Raw genomic sequence first — 22,057 nt, 5'->3', positions numbered from 1 at the left:
AAGGCAATCATCCAATGAAATGTATAATAATTTGATGTATACTTTTGTTCATCCCAGAGACTGGAAGGCTGTGCTTCACAAAAAAAGTGGTTCCCCCGTTCTTCCCACAGATCAGTAACTTTGACGAGGAGTTCACAAAGCTCAAGCCAGTTCTCACCCCCCTCACACAGACACCCTCCTTCCTCACTGCCGACCAACAGGAGATCTCTGTCGACTGACTTCTCCTCGCTGCCCTGACCTTAAACATACACATGTATACAATGACGGCCAGATAGAGGAACGGACGGACAGGACTAAAATCCAAAATGGTTGCTGCTCCACTGAAGCTGGTTCCTTTACTTCACTGTGGCAAACAGCTACCTGTGGCTGAATAAGTACTGACCAGATAGGCCACTGTGATGTCCTCATGGGCTTGTCATCTCTCCTCAGGGCCATTAATGTTCTGTGGGTGATGATGAGCACTCCACCTGAATCTCTACAGCCTATCAGAACTCGGCCTGCCGATGAGACCCCAGTCAGTTACACTGAGCTGTAGAGGGGACTCCTCATCCATGGGAGTGTCAGCCATTCTGAAAACAGTCTTCTGTTTCTCTCTGCCTTGTTCAAATCTGTATTTGTATGTCAGTGTCTATATTTGTATGTTGGTGGTCAATATTGACCGATCTAGTTTTGCCTTGTTTTTGTTTATTTGTCAACTCCATATTGATTTTGCCAAATGAATACTTGACATGCCACTGTTTTGTTACTGTGACAACACGAATTAGGTCATTTGCTGCACTTTCTTATTCATTTGTGAAACTAAGAGTGCTTTGTTTCAAACATTGGCACCAGTGCAATGAGCTTTTAAATGAGTTCTAATCCAAAGGATATTGGACAGACCAGCGCTTCATAACACTACACTTCCAATAAGAACCTTTACTGTAAATGATGTTTTTACATGTATTGTAACCCTATTACTGTCTTGGCTCGATCCAATTACTAACACTGATTATAGCTACTGATGTTTGTATATTTAGCCTGGGAATCCAAATTGAATCGCCATTTACTAGCCTAGGAATGCAGGAATGTCATCTTCATGGAGGAAACAGTCCCTGAAGATTTTTTAAAACCCTTTGATGTGCATTGTGCTGCTGTGTAATCAACGTATTCCATGGGTCCATCTTGGGCTGCTTTGGGCCACTTAAACATTCCATGGGTCCATCTTGGGCTGCTTAAACATTCCATGGGTCCATCTTGGGCTGCTTTGGGTCACTTAAACATTCCATGGGTCCATCTTGGGCTACTTTGGGTCACAAACATTTGAATGTCAAGTTGAAACTGACATGTTCCTGAAATACCTTTTCTAAAAGACTAAAAATTGTAAGTTATGAATTATACAGTTTGTAAGTATTTCTAGGGAGTCATTTTCATTCCATTCCAGTCATGAATATGAATGTACATGCTTTGCTACTAAAATAAATATGCTGTGCAATACAATGGGGAAAAAAATACTAGTGTCTAGAGATGAGACATGCATGTTTTTCTTGACACAACATGAAGGAAATGTAAATTAATAAATATATCTACTGGACTCATGAAGCATTTTTCTGAAATAAACATTTCAATTTATTGATAGGTCTACTGCATTTCAAACAATTTCTTAAAAAATAAAATATTGCATAAATTACTTTGTTCATAAACAGTTCACACTGAAATCAGCACTTACAAGACCAAACAAATGTATATAAAATCACATCACTTATCTTTCAATTCTACTGGAAGAGCCAGAAAGATTTTCTGATACTATAAAAAGATGACAATATTACCATTATTGCTCATTTCTGTCATGTTTTTCTATGCTCTCCTATTGCACAGAGAATAAGCTAACGATTAAGTTAGGGAACACACACAACATTGCACTCCTTTAAATACGTTCTCTGCGATTATTCCTAAAGTTACAAAAAACTAGATGTAAAAATCTCATGCAAACTTTTTATGTTCCAAAATGGACCTTCAAAAAGGTTGAGTTGCATCAAGAACGATAAACCCGTTTACAAAAATAGTATGACATTCTGTCAATTGAAAAAGTGAGAATAAATTATTTAAGTGAACAATTAAACATGTTTGGAGTTTCACCCAAGATCAGATCATTTTTCAAACCACCTCTGGTGATGGTGCAAATTGTGTGCTTTTCACCTTTACTATACTTTATAGTAATAGATAATACAATTGCAAATAAATGCCTCACTACCATTTTATAAGAGGTGCAATAATTTGTCGATGGATCATGGTACTACCAAAAATATATTGATAACTGAATTGCCATTTTAGTTACTTATTAATTTGCCAACACATGGCTGACCTTTGCCTTCATATTAACCCTGTTGCCAGGACGCTTTGAGCTGTAGTGCAGCCTCAAAACCTGACATTCCTTTTTGTACAGATTCAATTAAACTAAACTATTACAGTAAACCAGGCATTGAAAATGTGATATTCGTAACAATATTTCAATATGCAAAAATACTCAAATGGTTAAGAGGAATGTGCTTCTGGAAATCTAAGGCTGTGTAAACACAGGTAGCCCAATTCTGATATTTTGCCAATAATTGGTATTCTGACCAATCAGATCATATCTTTGGCCCATAATTGGGCAAAAGATCAGAATTAGACTGCATGTTTAAACACAGCCTAAAGACTTGATTGACTGAGTCAATCAGCCACTTGGTCGCTACAGAGCCTCTGTCAATGCCAAGTCAATATTGGGGAAAATACACCAGCAAGAAATCAAATCATGCTCTCAAGTATAGACAGTTTTACATCAACAACAGTATATGAAAGTACCTTTATCCTGTATAACAACAGTTAGCTTATAGCGTGTTATAGCTTAGTAAACTCAGGGAATAGAAAAACAGGCCATATGTGAATTGCCTTTCTGTTAATCTAACTGTCAAGGAATTATGTGATCTATTGATCTATTCTGTAAATGTGTTCCCTTCAACACATAATAGTTCCCTTAGCTCAAATTCCTAATACTTCAGTGATATTTTTTACTCTTCGATATTATTCTTTGGACAGAAGAAGGTATTGGAGTGGGTGGGAGTGTAGTGGTTGTCAAAGGTAAGTTGGAAGGATAGGAAATAAACAGAGCAACACTAAGAATCGCGCTACTACTCACAGGCTCACTGCAATTACCTTTCTTACCAAGACTGAATAGCTGACCTATTTGTTTCAGTGAAACTTTTCCTGTCTTCCTGACAAATGTTTTTTTATCATGTCACTAGTCAACTGAAATAAATACCAAAATACCAATTCCATTGAAATCCACTTACATACTAAACTGAAATTCAGAAGTGCAAAGTTCAGTGACCAACTGAAGTAATGAGAGGAGTTCATAGTTCATTTGGATGTCTGTCTCATATAAAGATAGTTCTAGAAAGGAGGATGTAAACTCAATTGGAGGAATTCTAGGGAAGGAATGAAGAACTTGAGTAGACGACGAGTTAGTTAGCTTGTTTGCTCATCAGATGGGGTCGTTGCCCTCTCTGAAGTACACCTGCTCCCACACTATGGCGCCCCAGTTGCAGAAGAAGCCCCAGAGGTTGCGCAGCGTACCACGGTCAAACGGGTTCTCGTCAGCGCCGCAGTGCTTGAGGTAGGAGATGCGGTGGCGCGACATGAACTCCCAGGTGGTGGTGTTGAGGGAGACTAGGTAGAGGTGGGAGCCCAGGAGTAGGAGCACGGTGAGGGAGAGCACCGCCACCACCGCCACTGTACCCAGCAGCACGCCATTGCCGCGCAGCCACAGCTGCCAGGTGGGTGCCGTGGTGAAGCCCGACCTGCGTCACAGAACAAGTGAGATTGGCCACACTTCTGAAACAGTGCATCATATGATAAATTGAAGCAAAAATCATCAAGATCTTCGATCCTGGTTGTGGTGACCCACGGGGTGTGCAAATGTTTTTGTAAACCCTGCATTGCATACCCTGTGGGTCACCACAACCATGTATGAATGGGCTCTGAAGACCAATCTTCACTTACCAGGCCATGTGGAGGCCCCACAGCAGCACCAACAGCTGGACAGCCAGGTAGAGCACGAACCAGCGGTGGTTCCTCTCACCCACGCAGTTCTCGATCCAGGGGCAGTGGTGGTCGTAGCGACGCACGCAGTGCTGACAGGTCTGACAGTGCTTGGATCTCATTGGCTGCTGTTTGGGCACATGAATGGGAAAGGGGGGAAGGAGGAGTTACAGAAAGCTCTTTCTGGTCATAAACTAGTCCACTGACCTGTACTCATTTCATATGCCAGCAGCTTATCTTGCCATGACCAAAATTGAGTGAGAGAATCTCTTAACAGAGTGAGAGCAGATGGTGTGTCTGTCAGCATCCTAGGATTACATTATCCCTCCTAATGTCACCTCAGGAATACATACGCACTAAATATACATGTAAACAGGTGGACAAGGCTCAATACTAGGCCCTTTACTGTTCACTATTTACATGAATAATGTTGGTTTGTCTCTGAATAATAATAATAATAATAATAATAATAATAATAATAATAATAATAATAATAATAATAATAATAATAATAATAATAACTGGGGCCTACATATCTATGCAGATGACAGCTATTTATTCCTGTGCCCCCTCAGTGCAGCAGGCCATTAACAACCGTCAGCTTGGCTTTGATTCAATTCAACAATCGCTCACCAATATTAAATAAGTGCTAAATGTTGGAGAACATCTGCGTAACTGCACCTTGAGGGGACGCCAAATTGAACAAGTCCCTCATTGATGATAAGCTATCTTTTAAAACACACATTGGAAAACTAATAAAGAAGCTGAGAATTACAATCAGTTTCCTTTATAGAAAAAGAAATGCTGCCTTACTTTTGAAAACAGGAGGAAAACTGTTCAAGCATCACTCCTGCCAGTACTTGACTATGGCGATGTAATCTACATGCATGCAGCAGCCTCTGTTTTAAAAACCTTTAGATTCAGCCTGTATCTTATCACTGGAGACAATTTTAGTACACATCATTGCCTTTTATGTAATGTCGTCAGCTTGGCTTTGTGACTACCAGAAGGGCCCAACATCAGCTACTATTTATATATAAAGCAGTTCTCCAGAAACTCTCATACCACCTCACCTCACTTTTTAATTGGAAAGCAACCCACCATCAGACTCGCTCTCAAGTTTAGAGGTTCCGCGGGTCTCCAGAGTCCAGGAAGCTTTTAGTTATTGTGCCCCTAGTGCATATACATGTTATCTGTCGCTCTTGAATTTGACTTGTTGTGATGTGTAATTGAAAATGTATAGTATTGTATTGAGACTGATCATGTTAATGTATTGTTCCCAGGGCACCCTTGTAAATGAGACGCTGGTATCAATGGGTTTCCACTGGATAAATAAAAGGTTAAAGACAACAACAAAAATCTGAAAATCCTACAGTAGCCCACTCCATACCTGGAGCAGACAATGACCACAGCGCCGCTGTCGCAGAGACTTGGTTGTTGGGGGAATCATATCCTGCGTCTCCTCAGCGATGCCAAGGGTAAACTAAAAATGCAGTACAAAGTGCATAGGTTTATTTTAGCTGTGATGCATTTCCTGAGCATTGATATGCATTACTGTGTTGTGAAGTAAGCAAAACTTGGTTTGACGCACCTGTAAGTCACTACCGTCAGATAGGACAAAGCCAGGATCCATGAGTGAGACAGCAAAGTACAGCAACACAGACACAAGGACCAGCAAGACAAAGAGCACAGGTTGGATGAGCTCTCCCCTCTCCTCTTGCTTCCTCAGCTCTGCAAAACAAGAATAAATTAGCAATGTTTACTAACTAGTAGCTACTACTAAAATGTTGGATAATGAAATACAATCAAATAAATGGCCATCAAAAGGTTAATAATGGAGCCTATGCATCCCATTACCTTTTCACTTGCAAATAGCAATTGCTTTCTGTGACACTGCATGAAGTGCTCTAGGAATGACATACCAAGCTATACAGGATCAGGCAAAGGCTTACTAGGTCTATGCTAGGAATTCCTAGCTAGGAATTTCTATACTAGGAATTCCTCACAATCAAATGTAGACCGCATTATCTACCAAGAGAATTCTCTTCGATTATAATCACAGCCGTATATATCCCCCCAAGCAGACACATCGATGGCTCTGAACAAACTTTATTTAACTCTCTGCAAACTGGAAACGATTTATCCGGAGGCTGCATTCATTGTAGCTGGGGATTTTAACAAGGCTAATCTGAAAACAAGACTCCCTAAATTTTATCAGCATATCGATTGCGCAACCAGGGGTGGAAAGACCCTGGATCATTGTTACTCTAACTTCCGCGACGCATATAAGGCCCTGCCCCGCCCCCTTTCGGAAAAGCTGACCACGACTCCATTTTGTTGATCCCTGCCTACAGACAGAAACTAAAACAAGAAGCTCCCACGCTGAGGTCTGTCCAACGCTGGTCCGACCAAGCTGACTCCACACTCCAAGACTGCTTCCATCACGTGGACTGGGAGATGTTTCGTATTGCGTCAGACAACAACATTGACGAATACGCTGATACGGTGTGCGAGTTCATTAGAACGTGCGTTGAAGATGTCGTTCCCATAGCAACGATTAAAACATTCCCTAACCAGAAACCGTGGATTGATGGCAGCATTTGTGTGAAACTGAAGGCACGAACCACTGCTTTTAATCAGGGCAAGGTGTCTGGTAACATGGCTGAATACAAACAGTGCAGCTATTCCTCCGCAAGGCTATCAAACAAGCTAAGCGCCAGTACAGAGACAAAGTAGAATCTCAATTCAACAGCTCAGACACAAGAGGTATGTGGCAGGGTCTACAGTCAATCACGGACTACAGGAAGAAACCCAGCCCAGTCACGGACCAGGATGTCTTGCTCCCAGGCAGACTAAATAACTTTTTGCCCGCTTTGAGGACAATACAGTGCCACTGACACGGCCTGCAACGGAAACATGCGGTCTCTCCTTCACTGCAGCCGAAGTGAGTAAGACATTTAAACGTGTTAACCCTCGCAAGGCTGCAGGCCCAGACGGCATCCCCAGCCGCGCCCTCAGAGCATGCGCAGACCAGCTGGCCGGTGTGTTTACGGACATATTCAATCAATCCCTATACCAGTCTGCTGTTCCCACATGCTTCAAGAGGGCCACCATTGTTCCTGTTCCCAAGAAAGCTAAGGTAACTGAGCTAAACGACTACCGCCCGTAGCACTCACATCCGTCATCATGAAGTGCTTTGAGAGACTAGTCAAGGACCATATCACCTCCACCCTACCTGACACCCTTGACCCACTCCAATTTGCTTACCGCCCAAATAGGTCCACAGACGATGCAATCTCAACCACACTGCACACTGCCCTAACCCATCTGGACAAGAGGAATACCTATGTGAGAATGCTGTTCATCGACTACAGCTCGGCATTCAACACCATAGTACCCTCCAAGCTCGTCATCAAGCTCGAGACCCTGGGTCTCGACCCCGCCCTGTGCAACTGGGTACTGGACTTCCTGACGGGCCGCCCCCAGGTGGTGAGGGTAGGCAACAACATCTCCTCCCCGCTGATCCTCAACACTGGGGCCCCACAAGGGTGCGTTCTGAGCCCTCTCCTGTACTCCCTGTTCACCCACGACTGCGTGGCCATGCACGCTCCAACTCAATCATCAAGTTTGCGGACGACACAACAGTGGTAGGCTTGATTACCAACAACGACGAGACGGCCTACAGGGAGGAGGTGAGGGCCCTCGGAGTGTGGTGTCAGGAAAATAACCTCACACTCAACGTCAACAAAACTAAGGAGATGATTGTGGACTTCAGGAAACAGCAGAGGGAACACCCCCCATCCACATCGATGGAACAGTAGTGGAGAGGGTAGCAAGTTTTAAGTTCCTCGGCATACACATCACAGACAAACTGAATTGGTCCACTCACACAGACAGCATCGTGAGGAAGGCGCAGCAGCGCCTCTTCAACCTCAGGAGGCTGAAGAAATTCGGCTTGTCACCAAAAGCACTCACAAACTTCTACAGATGCACAATCGAGAGCATCCTGGCAGGCTGTATCACCGCCTGGTATGGCAACTGCACCGCCCTCAACCGTAAGGCTCTCCAGAGGGTAGTGAGGTCTGCACAACGCATCACCGGGGGCAAACTACCTGCCCTCCAGGACACCTACACCACCCGATGCTACAGGAAGGCCATAAAGATCATCAAGGACATCAACCACCCGAGCCACTGCCTGTTCACCCCGCTGCCATCCAGAAGGCGAGGTCAGTACAGGTGCATCAAAGCTGGGACCGAGAGACTGAAAAACAGCTTCTATCTCAAGGCCATCAGACTGTTAAACAGCCACCACTAACATTGAGTGGCTACTGCCAACACACTGTCAATGACACTGACTCTACTCCAGCCACTTTAATCATGGGAATCGATGGGAAATGATGTAAATATATCACTAGCCACTTTAAACAATGCTACCTTATATAATGTTACTTACCCTACATTGTTCATCTCATATGCATACGTTGATACTGTACTCTATATCATCGACTGCATCCTTATGTAATACATGTATCACTAGCCACTTTAACTATGCCACTTGGTTTACATACTTATCTCATATGTATATACTGTACTCGATATCATCTACTGTATCTTGCCTATGCTGCTCTGTACCATCACTCATTCATATATCCTTATGTACATATTCTTTATCCCCTTACACTGTGTATGACAGTAGTTTTTTTGGAATTGTTAGTTAGATTACTTGCTCGTTATTACTGCATTGTCGGAACTAGAAGCACAAGCATTTCGCTACACTCGCATTAACATCTGCTAACCATGTGTATGTGACAAATAAAATTTGATTTGATTTGCCAGCAGAGAGTAATAGGTCCTAAGATATGATAACGGTAAGGCAGTTGTATTTATCTCATAAGTAATAGACTATTCATTCAAATCAATGTAACCGAAAGGTCGCAAGATCAAATCCCCGAGCAGACAAGGTAAACATCTGTCGTTCTGCCCCTGAACAAGGCAGTCAACCCACTGTTCCTAGACCAGTCAACCCACTGTTCCTAGACCAGTCAACCCACTGTTCCTAGACCAGTCAACCCACTGTTCCTGGACCAGTCAACCCACTGTTCCTGGACCAGTCAACCCACTGTTCCTGGACCAGTCAACCCACTGTTCCTAGACCAGTCAACCCACTGTTCCTAGGCCAGTCAACCCACTGTTCCTAGGCCAGTCAACCCACTGTTCCTAGGCCAGTCAACCCACTGTTCCTAGGCCAGTCAACCCACTGTTCCTAGGCCAGTCAACCCACTGTTCCTAGGCCAGTCAACCCACTGTTCCTAGACCAGTTAACCTACTGTTCCTAGACCAGTTAACCTACTGTTCCTAGACCGTCATTGAAAATAAGAATTTCTTCTTAACAGACTTACCTAATTAAATAAAGGTTCAAAAAAAATCAAAAAATGAGTACATTTCCCTAATTGGAGTATAGCCTTATCTTACACAGACTGTGGCTTATGAGATTAGTCCAACTGTCTTGACCAATAAGGACCTTAGCTACTTTTATCAGCTACCTAATTGGCTGCTTTGATGATCATGTTGGTGGCACTGTGATAAAAGATACTGGTAAATAACTAACCTACGATGTATCATCATCGTTTCCAAAGGGAGCAAATAAAGCACAGCGGGCAGAACAAGCAAGGAGTTGGGCAAAGCCACGCACAAGCTAGAAAGGAGTTGGGCAGAGCCACGCACAAGCTAGAAAGGAGTTGGGCAGAGCCACGCACAAGCTAGAAAGATCCAATTGGCACATTTTAGCATGTACTTAGGGCACAGATACTCTGAAAAGTGCGCCTGTGCAATAACTAATTTCGCTGTCGCACTCCTTCCACACAAAGCAAATTTGGCAAAGGGTTAAGTCTACAAAACTTAGCGCGCACTCTGTTCGTAACTGCCCTTTCCCACGTGGACAAAAGGAACACCTATGTGATGCTGTTCATTGAATACAGCTCAGCGTTCAACACCATAGGGCCCTCAAAGCTCATCACTAAGCTAAGGACTCTGGGACTAAACACTGCCCTCTGCAACTGGATCCTGGACTTCCTGACGGGCTGCCCCCAGGTGGTAAGGGTAGATAACAACACATCCACCACACTGATCCCCAACATGGGGGGCCCCTCAGGGGTGCGTGCTCAGCCCCCCTCTCCCTGTTAACTCATGACTGCACGGCCAGGCACGACTCCAACACCATCATTAAGTTTGCTGGTGACACAACAGTGGTAGAAATTGTCAAAAAGACTCCAGCCACCCTAGTCATAGACTGTTCTCTCTGCTACTACAAGGCAAGCGGTACCGGAGCACCAAGTCTAGGTCCAAAAGTCTTCTTAACAGATTCCAACCCATAAGACTACAGAGCAGCTAATCAAATGGCTACCCAGACTACCCCCCCACCCCTCCATGCATAGACACTTTAAATCTACCTACATGTACATATTACTTATATGTATTTTTTACTTAAGTGTTAAATAAAATAACGCTTTTTTTTTTTACTTAACAGATTCTAGTTTTGGGAACAGAAAACTGGACTGAAATCAAATTTCATTGCTGAGAAAATACAGCAGATTGTCAGCCAAGTTTCATCTAGCTCCATCTTCTCCCACTTTCCTCCACGCAATGGCACTGGACTTCCCCACAACACCATATTTGGTGATAAGTGGAAATGTGGTTTGATGGTATGCATTACAGTGTAATAATGCATATGCCATCTATGCATTACAGCCGTGCAACGGATACTGGCATCTGAAAATGAATTTAAATTCAGTGCACTTACCTGTATCATGTAGGAAGAGTATCAGTGTTATTACCCATGTCAGGATAACGTGCGCGGTTCTTACAATAAATCCTGACCCGAACACATTTTTGAACATCCTAGCATTTTTCAACATGTAGCAATAGACTGGTACCGGTATGCATCAGGTTACGAGAACTGGCCTACTATAGTTAGCTAACAAAATGCATTTAGCTAACTAGCCTTTATCACCATCGTCCCACATAACCGTAGCTAGCGGTCAGCGTTACCGTATCCAGTTATCTTGCCAACTAACCCAACAGCTCGAGGTTTCTCTCCAAATGGCGACTGGAATGGTCTAACATTAACTAAATTCCGAAATTAACATGCCAAGCTTGCTGGTTAGACACATACAACCTTAAAACTAGTGTGCTAGCTACATGTATTCCTAATCACCAAAATAGCATTCAATCATTTCCGCTCTAATAAATATGATCAGAGCGTCTCTGAAGGGCTGCAATATTATTGTCCAGGGTTGCTGGCGTTCCTTTGGATACGCTCATTCTATTGGTCATTGCATTCACGTGGTATATGTAATGTATGACATCATTGTGTACATATATTTTTGTTGTGTTCATGTGCTCTCAGAAGTTCAGAACACCGACTGGGAAAGTCGTGCAGCATTCATATACTATCTGAAATAGTATGAATCATTGTTAATGTTTAGACAATTTTTCCTATATGATGAATACATTCAAGTTACTGAGACTTTTTGCTATTAGTAGTGGGGGACTTTTATTTTGAACATTTCCGAAATTCCGTGACACGGAAGTACTTTTTTCCAGCAATGAAGAGACTTACTTTCCGGAGCAAAGTCAAATTTGCTGCAAATTGACCTCCCTAGCCTTCTCATCTGAAAGAACGAACTCTTTACAAAATCATCATGCCGTTCATTGATTTAGAAAGTAATTTACCTGAGAGTACGTTTTCTGAGGATTTCATGAAAAAGCTGTGCTCCAAAACAGCCGCTGTTCTAGGGAAACCCGAAGAGGTGAGTAGGCTACTGCATCAAGAATGTTACTGAGTGAAGTTACGTTTTGCCTCACTCCATATGTCTGCCTTTGATACATTGCATTGTTTAGATTACTGTCAGCTAGCTGTAGCCTAGTTGTCGAACTCAAGCCTTGCCGTCTACAGTATTGAATGGGCTAGCTGTAGCCTTGCTCACGACAACTCAAGGCCTTATCCCAAGGGTTCTCAGCTATAATCACCGTTTACCAGTGGGACCATGTGAATTACAATCCCGACGCTCTGTTTTAACATTTGGAAACGTAAATAATAATTGCGTGCAATACTTTTCACGAAACATGGAACTTGTCTTTCATATAAGCGAGAAATAATCTTTAAAAAAAAACACTTACTGTGTAGCAGGTTTGCACATATCCATACGGCTGTGTGCATCAAGCTGATGAACAAGGCTTCTGCTACACTTCCTCCATAGTTACACTTATACACAGCTGTTCGATCATGCAAGATCGCTTATTAGCGCAAGTGGTCGCCTCTGACTTGTCGGTCTTCCGTCAACAAGCGCTGTAAAATAGATGTCCGTGTGCGAACACTAACTCTATAAAGATGTGCATTTAACCTTGTTTGTTTTTAGAAAGTTATTTCTCGCCGATATGTTCCTTATATTGCCAAAATCGTATCGCAAGCAACGCGTGTTAACTTTCATACTGAGCGTTTGCAATGTTGCCAACTCCTCAGTAAGGACAGTAGCTATTGGCTGTCCTAGAAGTCGCTAAAGGACGTCTTTGCCTAATTTGCATAATTGGCCATGTGCATGTAATTGTGATGGGCCTGTAGGAGAGAGAAATAACATCGTGGGAGAGACAAAAAGTGAGTCAAAAACACCCTAAATATGTTTAGAACTACAAATGAACTTTCTTCTGTCGATTCTTGTTTTTTTTATGTCAATTCCAATCCTCCTCCTTTATCCGGGCTTGGGACCGGCAAAAGTGACCCAAAAGAGACACTGGCGGAGTTACTTTGTTTTTTATTTAATTGAGTTTTTTTGTTTAGTTTTTCTTAATTTGGTTTGGTTTTTAACCATATGGTCCACTTAGGAGCCTACAACAAGTCACAGTAAAACATGAACATTTTTAACCATAACATTTTTTATATTTGTTGTACACAATCTAAATGGACCAACAAGAGACAATAGAAAAAACTGTCAATGGCAATGTGAGAAAAAGATGGTAACTAGTCTGCCCTAATTCAGGTTAATTGTCTTTTTTTCCCCCAGAGAGTGGCACACAGCGAATAAGAACCAGATATTTGAGGCCATACTCCTCCTTCAGCACTTTATGGACCCCATTGTTAATCCCCATCATAAGAGGCATTGTCAGTACCTATCCCCAGGAGTATCTCTTTTTTAAGACTACACTTCTCGAGGAAAGCCACAACCGCACGGGGCTATAGATTTGGCATCTCCTCCCTCCAACTCAACAAGCTCCAGATATGTTGATAGAATTGTCTGCTTGGTGTCACTAAAGTACCTTATCACAACTCCCAGGTACTTAGAAACACTTACATCTGTGAACTCATCGAGGAGGAGGCTGAAACGCTGCTCACCCACATCTGTGAACTCATCGAGGAGGAGGCTGAAACGCTGGTCACCCACATCTGCGACCAACGTTTTCATAAAGTACGGTGCTAGAACACCATTAATCATTTCTGTGCACTTTGTCCTGTGCATTTTGAAGTGGGTAGCAGCAGTGGAGTCCGAGAAAGCAGCTCTACATGCTCCAATGTGATCACATACCAGCATGGAACAGTGTTCAGCGATAGCTAATACCATGGTGGCCTCAGCCTTTTTTGCAGGGTAAATTTTTTAAACCCATAAATGGCAGCTTGTTTTGGGTGGAACTGTTATAAGGCTTTGCCTTTTGAGTATGTTTTTGAGTTGTCATGTGTTTTTTTTGCATCACTGTTTGGCATAGAAATCAGCCTTACAATACAGGCAGTATGCTCGTGTATCATCTCTAATAAACGGCTTCACCCAGCCTTTGAATTCAGGGTTTGATTCCCACTCCTTTCTGTATTTTTGAGTGTACAGTTTAGACTGAGACATGATAAGCTAGCCAGCTAGATGTTTAGCTCATGTCACAGAGAGGCACACACAGTGGACAAGGTGAGTAAGTTACTGAGGCTATGTTAGTCAAATGCAGTAATTTATTTTTGTGCAGTGATTTATTTTAGACAAAGACATTTCTTACATTTACATCACGCCCTGAATGTAAGCCAGCGGCGACTTCCCGCATGCGCAATTCATTTGCAGTCTGGACTCGGAGGGGTGAACATCTCCTGCTCTGACTGCAGCTGGGAGGGACTGCTGCGCGAGGACTGGGCCGCCTGCGAGTGCTATGGGATGGTGGTGGGGCCCACTGCAGCACCCGCTGCTCGTTGAGAATTTTTATTTATTTATTTCACCCTTATTTAACCAGGTAGGCTAGTTGAGAACAAGTTCTCATTTACAACTGCGACCTGGCCAAGATAAAGCATAGCAGTGTGAGCAGACAACACAGAGTTACACATGGAATAAACAATTACCAAGTCAATAACACAGTAGAAAACAAAGGGGGAGTCTATATACAATGTGTGCAAAAGGCAGAAGAGAAGAGTAAGAACGATACGTGCTTTCACGTCAGAGTCTCCAAAAGTCTCCAATAACGCTAGATTTGTCGCTAGTCGATATTTTTGAAAATGTGTTGCTAGAGGGATCTGAATACTTGCTAAATATAGTGACGAAATTGCTAAGTTGGCTACACTGAGCGTCGGGGTTCTTAAATAATCACACCCCCTTGACATAACACATTTTGTTGTGTTACAAGGTGGGATTAAAATAGTTTTAATTTAAAACGATAAACGATAATCTAAACGATATACACTAAATACTCGGATGGATTCAAACATTCGTCAAATAATTATGAAAAATAACACTCATGTTTACATAAGTATTCATCCCCCTGAGTCAATGTGACAAGTTAGAATCACCTTTGAGTCTTTCTGGGTAAGTCTCTAAGAGCTTTGCACATCTGGGTTTTACAATATTTGCACATTATTCTTTTAAAAAATTCTTCAAGCCCTGTCAAGTTGGTTTTTCATCATTGCTCGACAGCCATTTTAAGTCTTGCCATAGATTTTCAGGCCACTCAGGAACATTCAAAGTAATCTTGGTAACCAACTGTATGTTTGACCTTGTATTTTCGGTTATTGTCCTGCTGAAAGGTGAATGTCTCCCAGTGTCTGTTGGAAAGAAGACTGAACCAAGTTTTCCTCTAGGATTTTGCCTGTGCTTAGCTCTTTTCCATTTATTTTTATCCTAAAAACTCCCTAGTCCTTGCCGATGACAAGCATACCCATAACATGACGCAGCCACCACCACCATGCTTGAAAATATGAAGAGTGGTAGTTATTGATGTGTTGTGTTGGATTTCCCCCAAACATAACGTGTTTTATTGAGGACATGAAGTTAATTTGTTTTCCCAATTTATGGTCATTTTTCTTTAGTTCCTTTTAGGGCTTTACACCAATTAGTCGATAAGCTGTTGGTCAACCAAGATATTTTGTTAGTCGAGCAGTAGCATATATTCTACATTACCAGAAGTATGTGGACATCTGCTCTTCAAACTTCTCATTCTAAAATCATTGGCATTAATATGGAATTGGTCCCCCTATTTTCTGCTATAACAGCCTCTACTCTTCTGGGAAGGCTTTCCACTAATGTTGGAACATTGCTGCAGGGACTTGCTTCCATTCAGCCACGAGCATTAGTGAGTTCGGGTACTGATGTTGGGCGATTGGGCCTGGCTCGCAGTTGGCATTCCAATTCATCCCAAAGGTGTTCAATAGGGTTTAGGTCAGGGCTCTGTTCAGGCCAGTCAAGTTCTTCCACACTCATCTTGACAAACCATTTCTGTATGGACCTCGCTTTGTGCACGGGGGCATTGTCATGCTGCAACAGGAAAAGATCTTCCCCATGTTGCCACAAAGTTGGAAGCACAGAATCGTCAAGACCCAGCTTTCTTAAAGTATGGGACCTGTTAATTTTTTACATTTTAAAATGTTATTTCACCTTTATTGGTGAATTAACCAGGTAGGCTAGTTGAGAACAAGTTCTCATTTGCAACTGCGACCTGGCCAAGATAAAGCGTAGCAATTCGACACATACAACAACACAGAGTTACATATGGAATAAACAAAACATACAGTCAATAATACAGTAGAACAAAAGAAAACAAAAAGTCTATATACAGTGAGTGCAAATGAGGTAAGTTAAGGAAATAAATAGGCCATGGTGTCGAAGTAATTACAATATAGCAATTAAATGCTGGAATGGTAGATCGGCAGAAGATGAATGTGCAGGTAGAGATACTGGGGTGCAAAGAAGCAAAATAAATAAATACCAGTATGGGGATGAGGTAGGTAGATAGATGGGCTGTTTACAGATAGGCTAAGTACATGTGCAGTGATCTGTAAAATGCCCTGACAGCTGGTTCTTAAAGCTAGTGAGGGAGATGTGAGTCTCCAGCTTCAGAGATTTTTGCAATTCGTTCCAGTCATGGGCAGCAAAGAACTGGAAGGAAAGACAACCAAAGGAGGAATTGGCTTTGGGGGTGACCAGTGAGATATACCTGCTGGAGCGCGTGCTACGAGTGGGTGCTGCTATGGTGACCAGTGAGCTGAGATAAGGTGGGGCTTTACCTAGCAGAGACTTGTAGATAAGCTGTAGCCAGTGGGTTTGGCGACGAGTATGAAGCGAGGGCCAACCAACGAGAGCGTACAGGTCGCAATGGTGGGTAGTGTATGGGGCTTTGGTGACAAAACGGATGGCACTGTGATAGACTGCTTCCAGTTTGTTGAGTAGAGTGTTGGAGGCTATTTTATAGATGACATCACTGAAGTCGAGGATCGGTAGGATGGTCAGTAGTTTTATGAGGGTATGTTTGGCAGCATGAGTGAAGGATGCTTTGTTGTGATATAGGAAGCCGATTCTAGATTTAATTTTGGATTGGAGATGCTTAATGTGAGTCTGGAAGGAGAGTTTACAGTCTAACCAGACACCCAGGTATTTGTAGGGGTGCAAAGGTGGGTTGCGTCGTGTCAGTGTACATTTTATAAATGTTTCATTAATTACTGTAATTGATTTGGCCATGTGCATTTGTGCTCTCTGTTGAGTGCGCTTTCTGCTTTACACATAATTTCTCATTTGGATCCCATGATTAAAAAGTTAAGAACCCCTGGTCTAGACTGTCATTGTACCATGACAGTCAATGTGCCCGAACCATGAAAAACAGCTCAAGACCATTATTCCTCCTCCAACAAACTTTATAGTTGGCACTATACATTCAGGCACATTGAAAGTCACTGAGCTCTTCAGTAAGGCCATTCTAATGCCAATGTTTGTCTATGGAGATTGCATGGCTGTGTGCTCTTTAAAAAAATGATACACCTGTCAGCAACGGGTGTGGCTGAAGTAGCAGAATCCACTCATTTGAAGGGGTGTCCACATACAAAGTATGTGTAAAATATACAGCACCAGTCAAAAGTTGACACACCTACTCATTCCAGGGTTTTTCTTTATTTTTACTATTTTCTACATTGTAGGATAGTGAAGACATCAAAACTATGAAATAACACATATGGGATCATGTAGTAACCAAAAAAAGTGTTTTAAAAAAAATACACTGCTCAAAAAAATAAAGGGAACACTTAAACAACACAATGTCACTCCAAGTCAATCACACTTCTGTGAAATCAAACTGTCCACTTAGGAAGCAACACTGATTGACAATAAATTTCACATGCTGTTGTGCAAATAGAATTGACAACACGTGGAAATTATAGGCATTTAGCAAGACACCCCCAATAAAGGAGTGGTTCTGCAGGTGGGGACCACAGACCACTTCTCAGTTCCTATGCTTCCTGTCTGATGTTTTGGTCACTTTTGAATGCTGGCAGTGCTTTCACTCTAGTGGTAGCATGAGACGGAGTCTACAACTCACACAAGTAGCTCAGGTAGTGCAGCTCATCCAGGATGGAACATCAATGCGAGATGTGGCAAGAAGGTTTGCTGTGTCTGTCAGCGTAGTGTCCAGAGCATTGAGGCGCTACCAGGAGACAGGCCAGTACATCAGGAGACGTGGAGGAGGCCGTAGGAGAGCAACAACCCAGCAGCAGGACCGCTACCTCTGCCTTTTTGCAAGGAGGAGCAGTAGGAGCACTGCCAGAGCCCTGCAAAATGACCTCCAGCAGGCCACAATTGTGCATGTGTCTTCTCAAACGGTCAGAAACAGACTCCATGACGGTGGTATGAGGGCCCAACGTCCACAGGTGGGGGTTGTGCTTACAGCCCAACACCGTGCAGGACGTTTGGCATTTGCCAGAGAACACCAAGATTGGCAAATTTGCCACTGGCACCCTGTGCTCTTCACAGATGAAAGCAGGTTCACACTGAGCACATGTGACAGTCTGGAGACGCAGTGGAGAACGTTCTGCTGCCAGCATGACCAACATCCTCCAGCATGACCGGTTTGGCGGTGGGTCAGTCATGGTGTGGGGTGGCATTTATTTGGGGGGCCGCACAACCCTCCATGTGCTCGCCAGAGGTAGCCTAACTGCCATTAGGTACCGAGATGAGATCCTCAGACCCCTTGTGAGACCATATGCTGGTGCAGTTGACCCTGGTTTCCTCCTAATGCAAGACAATGCTGGAGTGTGTCAGCAGTTCCTGCAAGAGGAAGGCATTGATGCTATGGACTGGCCCGCCCGTTCCCCAGGCCTGAATCCAATTGAGCATGTCTCGCTCCATCCACCAACGCCACGTTGAACCACAGACTGTCCAGGAGTTGGCGGATGCTTTTGTCCAGGTCTGGGAGGAGATCCCTCAGGAGACCATCCGCCACCTCATCAGGAGCATGCCCAGGCGTTGTAGGGAGGTAATACAGGCACGTGGAGGCCACACACACTACTGAGCCTCATTTTGACTTGTTTTAAGGACATTACATCAAAGTTGGATCAGCCTCTAGTGTGGTTTTCAAATGGACTCCAAATCCAGACCTCCATGGGTTGATAAATTTGATTTCCATTGATAATTTCCATTGAAAAAAGTATTGAATAAGAATATTTCATTCATTCAGATCTAGGATGTGTTATTTTAGTGTTCCCTTTATTTTTTTGAGCAGTGTATATATACACACACACACACACAGTTGAAGTCGGAAGTTTACATACATTTAGGTTGGAGTCATTAAAACTAATTGTTCAACCACTCCACAAATTTCATGTTCACAAATTATAGTTTTGGCAAGTCGGTTAGGACATCTACTTTGTGCATGACACAAGTTTTTTATATATTTTATTTAACCTTTATTTTACTAGGCAAGTCAGTTAAGAACAAATTCTTATTTTCAATGATGGCCTAGGAACAGTGGGTTAACTGCCTGTTCAGGGGCAGAACGACAGATTTGTACCTTGTCAGTTCGGGGATTTGAACTTGCCACCTTCTGGTCACTAGTCCAACGCTCTAACCACTAGTCATTTCTTCAACAATTGTTTACAGATTATTTCACTTATAATTCACCGTATCACAATTCCAGTGGGTCAGATGTTCACATACACTAAGTTGAATGTGCCTTAAAACAGCTTGGAAAATTCCAGAAAATGATTGCATGGCATTAGAAGCTTCTGAAAGGCTAATTGACATCATTTGAGTAAATTGGAGGTGTACCTGTGGATGTATTTCAAGGCCAACCTTCAAACTCAGTGCCTCTTTGCTTGACATCATGGGAAAATCAAAAGAAATCAGCCAAGACCTCAGAAAAAAATTGTAGACCTCCAGAAGTCTGGTTCATCCTTGGGAGCAATTTCCAAATGCCTGTACAAACAATAGTGCGCAAGTATAAACACCATGGGACCACGCAGCCGTCATACCGCTCAGGAAGGAGATGTGTTCTGTCTCCTAGAGATGAGGGTATTTAGAGATATTTGTGGGGTACAGAGATAAGGTAGTCATTCAAAAATAATTTTAAACACTTACTGCACACAGTGAGTCCATTCAACTTATTATATGACTGGTTAAACACATTTTTACTCCTGTACTTATTTAGGCCGTAACAAAGGGGTTGAATACTTGTAAAAATGTCTAAAAACATAATTCCACTTTGACATCAGGGGGTATTGTGTGTAGGCCAGTGTCACAAAATCTCAACTTAATCAATTTTAATGTCAGGCTGTAACACAACAAAATGTGGAAAAAGTCAAGGGTGTGAATACTTTCTGAAGGCACTATAGTTAGCGGCTATCAAGGTTTTAACTCCAGTGTCCATATTTAAATACTTAGATATAGCTTAGCTAGCTAATTCTATTCAAAAATGGTGCTTGTGTGTATGTTATGTTGTCTGTTTTCCATGCAGAGAATGATGTTGGTGGTGAAACCAGGACTGCCAATGCTCATGAGTGGAACTTGTGCTCCTTGCGTGATACTGTCCGTGTCCGCCATCGGTGTCACTGACACTGCTGAGAAGAACAAGGAACACAATGCCAATATCTTCCCTTTCCTTACAGGAGAACTTGGACTTACTGAAGACCGGTTAGAAGCTGACTATGCTACAAATCATTAATTCATTTTACCTTAGTACTATCCTCTACTGCAGAGCTTTGGCTCTGTTCTAATGATAGAAAAATATGTTTTATGCATAACATAAGAGGATTTTGCATTTCTGCATTGGTGTGGATAAAGGGCAGTATGTCATATGATACCTTATCTCAGATTGAAAGATGGAGTGTCTCTGTATGTCAATTCCTGTACCCGGCCTGCCTGCAGACTCTTTAAAGCCCAACTCAACTTTGACTCAAGAAACAGATGAAAAATTGTAGTTATCTGTTATGCCATGGTGTGTCTGGATTTATGGACAGTTCATATGTCTAGGTTATTACTACCACAAGGTATTGATTATAGCCCAACTACCTATGCTTGTAAGGGGTTGCACAGGAGATCTTGCAAGACCATATAGCATTCAAAGTATGTATTGACTTTATATTGCATTAAATTGAATATTGCATTTAGTAGATTTAAATTATAGCCACATGATCTTCTGTATATGTTTTTCAATACATGAATCTAATTGTCGGTGAACTTGTATTCCACAGGGTCATGATCAGGTTCTACGTACTGGAGCCACATCAGGTTGGAAAGAAGGGAACTGTTATGAGTTACCTGTAGGATGAACTTTCTGCACCAGAATGACTTCACACATCTGTTCCACAACAGTTACCAGAACCCGGCAGTGGGTTTCCACCACTCAATTGGACATGACATACCATATGACAAAGACCTGCATTGGATTTTATCACTATGGTATTTGACCCCATGAATCTATGCCCTGGAAACTCATTCATTTATATTGCGACAGTAAACCAGAACCGCACATTTGACAAGCTAGATGATATAAGAATATATTCATGTTTGATTAGAGGAAATGTAAACCAATTGACCTTTTTTCAAAGCTATTACTGTGTAAGTTCACCTATTCATTTCATATCTCAACCATCTAATAATGTGGTTGAGATGTTTTTTTTCTGCTATGTTTTGTTAGTAAGAACCACAATGACTAGTATTAACAGTAAATCTTTAAGTACGTACTGTGCAATGGAATTCAGGTAAATGTCAATGGCCGCTGTGAAACACCATTCTATGCATTTGTTAAGAGTATAGAAGTAGATAACAGTGTAGATAACAGACATAACAGTGTTGCATTGGACTAACATGCACTCTGTATTTGTGAAGGACTGTGCTTAGTAAATGTACATGTAATGTATTCCTTTCAATGTCAGTCCTTTTAATATATGTATTCCTTTCAATGTCAGTCCTTTTAATATATGTATTCCTTTCAATGTCAGTCCTTTTAATATATGAGCAGCAAGTAAATGTTGTGAAGGCTTTGCTGTACAATTAGTCATACTAGAAGTGAAAGTACTTAAATTATTGTGTCCCGCATGACTAAATTATTTACTGGATGTAATGTCTTGTCAATATTTCTTTACACTCAACAGAAAGAGTGGAAGGGTTTTAAAATAATACAAGTTGCTGTAAAATGTGACATTGAACAGCTAGATATTTAGGAAAAGTGGACTGTAAACCAATGTAAAAATGTAGCTATCTTTCTATGTGATACAGGCCACTGA

General features: G+C 42.2%; 3 protein-coding genes across 7 annotated transcripts in view; 2 read left to right on the top strand and 1 right to left on the bottom strand.

The window, feature by feature from the left end:
* LOC112231473 (serine/threonine-protein kinase N1-like) overlaps window positions 1-1,588 on the top strand; it is a 12,857-nt gene extending 11,269 nt beyond the window's left edge. For 2 of the 4 annotated variants that reach the window (XM_042311330.1, XM_024398226.2), the window contains one exon: window positions 58-1,588. In XM_042311330.1, the coding sequence (XP_042167264.1) occupies window positions 58-218 (161 nt within the window). In that variant the 3' untranslated portion in view covers window positions 219-1,588. The remainder of the gene's footprint in view (window positions 1-57) is intronic. The other 2 variants (XM_042311333.1, XM_042311331.1) reach the window with 1 other exon arrangement.
* On the bottom strand, window positions 1,580-12,638 carry LOC112230749 (palmitoyltransferase ZDHHC12-B). Of its 2 annotated transcripts, none has more exons than XM_024397012.2 (5): window positions 12,235-12,638; window positions 5,648-5,787; window positions 5,447-5,539; window positions 4,018-4,184; window positions 1,580-3,815 (listed from the first exon to the last, which is right to left on the bottom strand). In XM_024397012.2, exons 1-5 carry the CDS (start codon window positions 12,272-12,274, stop codon window positions 3,500-3,502), a joined length of 756 nt encoding a protein of 251 aa, XP_024252780.1. In that variant the 5' UTR covers window positions 12,275-12,638; the 3' UTR covers window positions 1,580-3,499. The 2 variants fall into 2 exon arrangements, with proteins under 2 accessions (XP_024252780.1, XP_024252779.1); XM_024397011.1 differs by lacking the exon at window positions 12,235-12,638 and adding an exon at window positions 10,856-11,351.
* On the top strand, window positions 11,481-22,057 carry LOC112230750 (D-dopachrome decarboxylase-A). The gene is made up of 3 exons (XM_024397013.2): window positions 11,481-11,864; window positions 20,287-20,462; window positions 21,023-22,057. The coding sequence occupies exons 1-3, from the start codon at window positions 11,757-11,759 to the stop codon at window positions 21,093-21,095; spliced, it is 357 nt and encodes a 118-aa protein (XP_024252781.1). The 5' UTR covers window positions 11,481-11,756; the 3' UTR covers window positions 21,096-22,057.

Source organism: Oncorhynchus tshawytscha, linkage group LG33 (genome assembly GCF_018296145.1).
Source record: "Oncorhynchus tshawytscha isolate Ot180627B linkage group LG33, Otsh_v2.0, whole genome shotgun sequence".
In the NCBI taxonomy this organism is placed as follows: Eukaryota; Metazoa; Chordata; class Actinopteri; order Salmoniformes; family Salmonidae; genus Oncorhynchus; species Oncorhynchus tshawytscha.
Note: the sequence above shows the minus strand (reverse complement) of the source record. Positions and strands in the feature narration are given on the sequence as shown.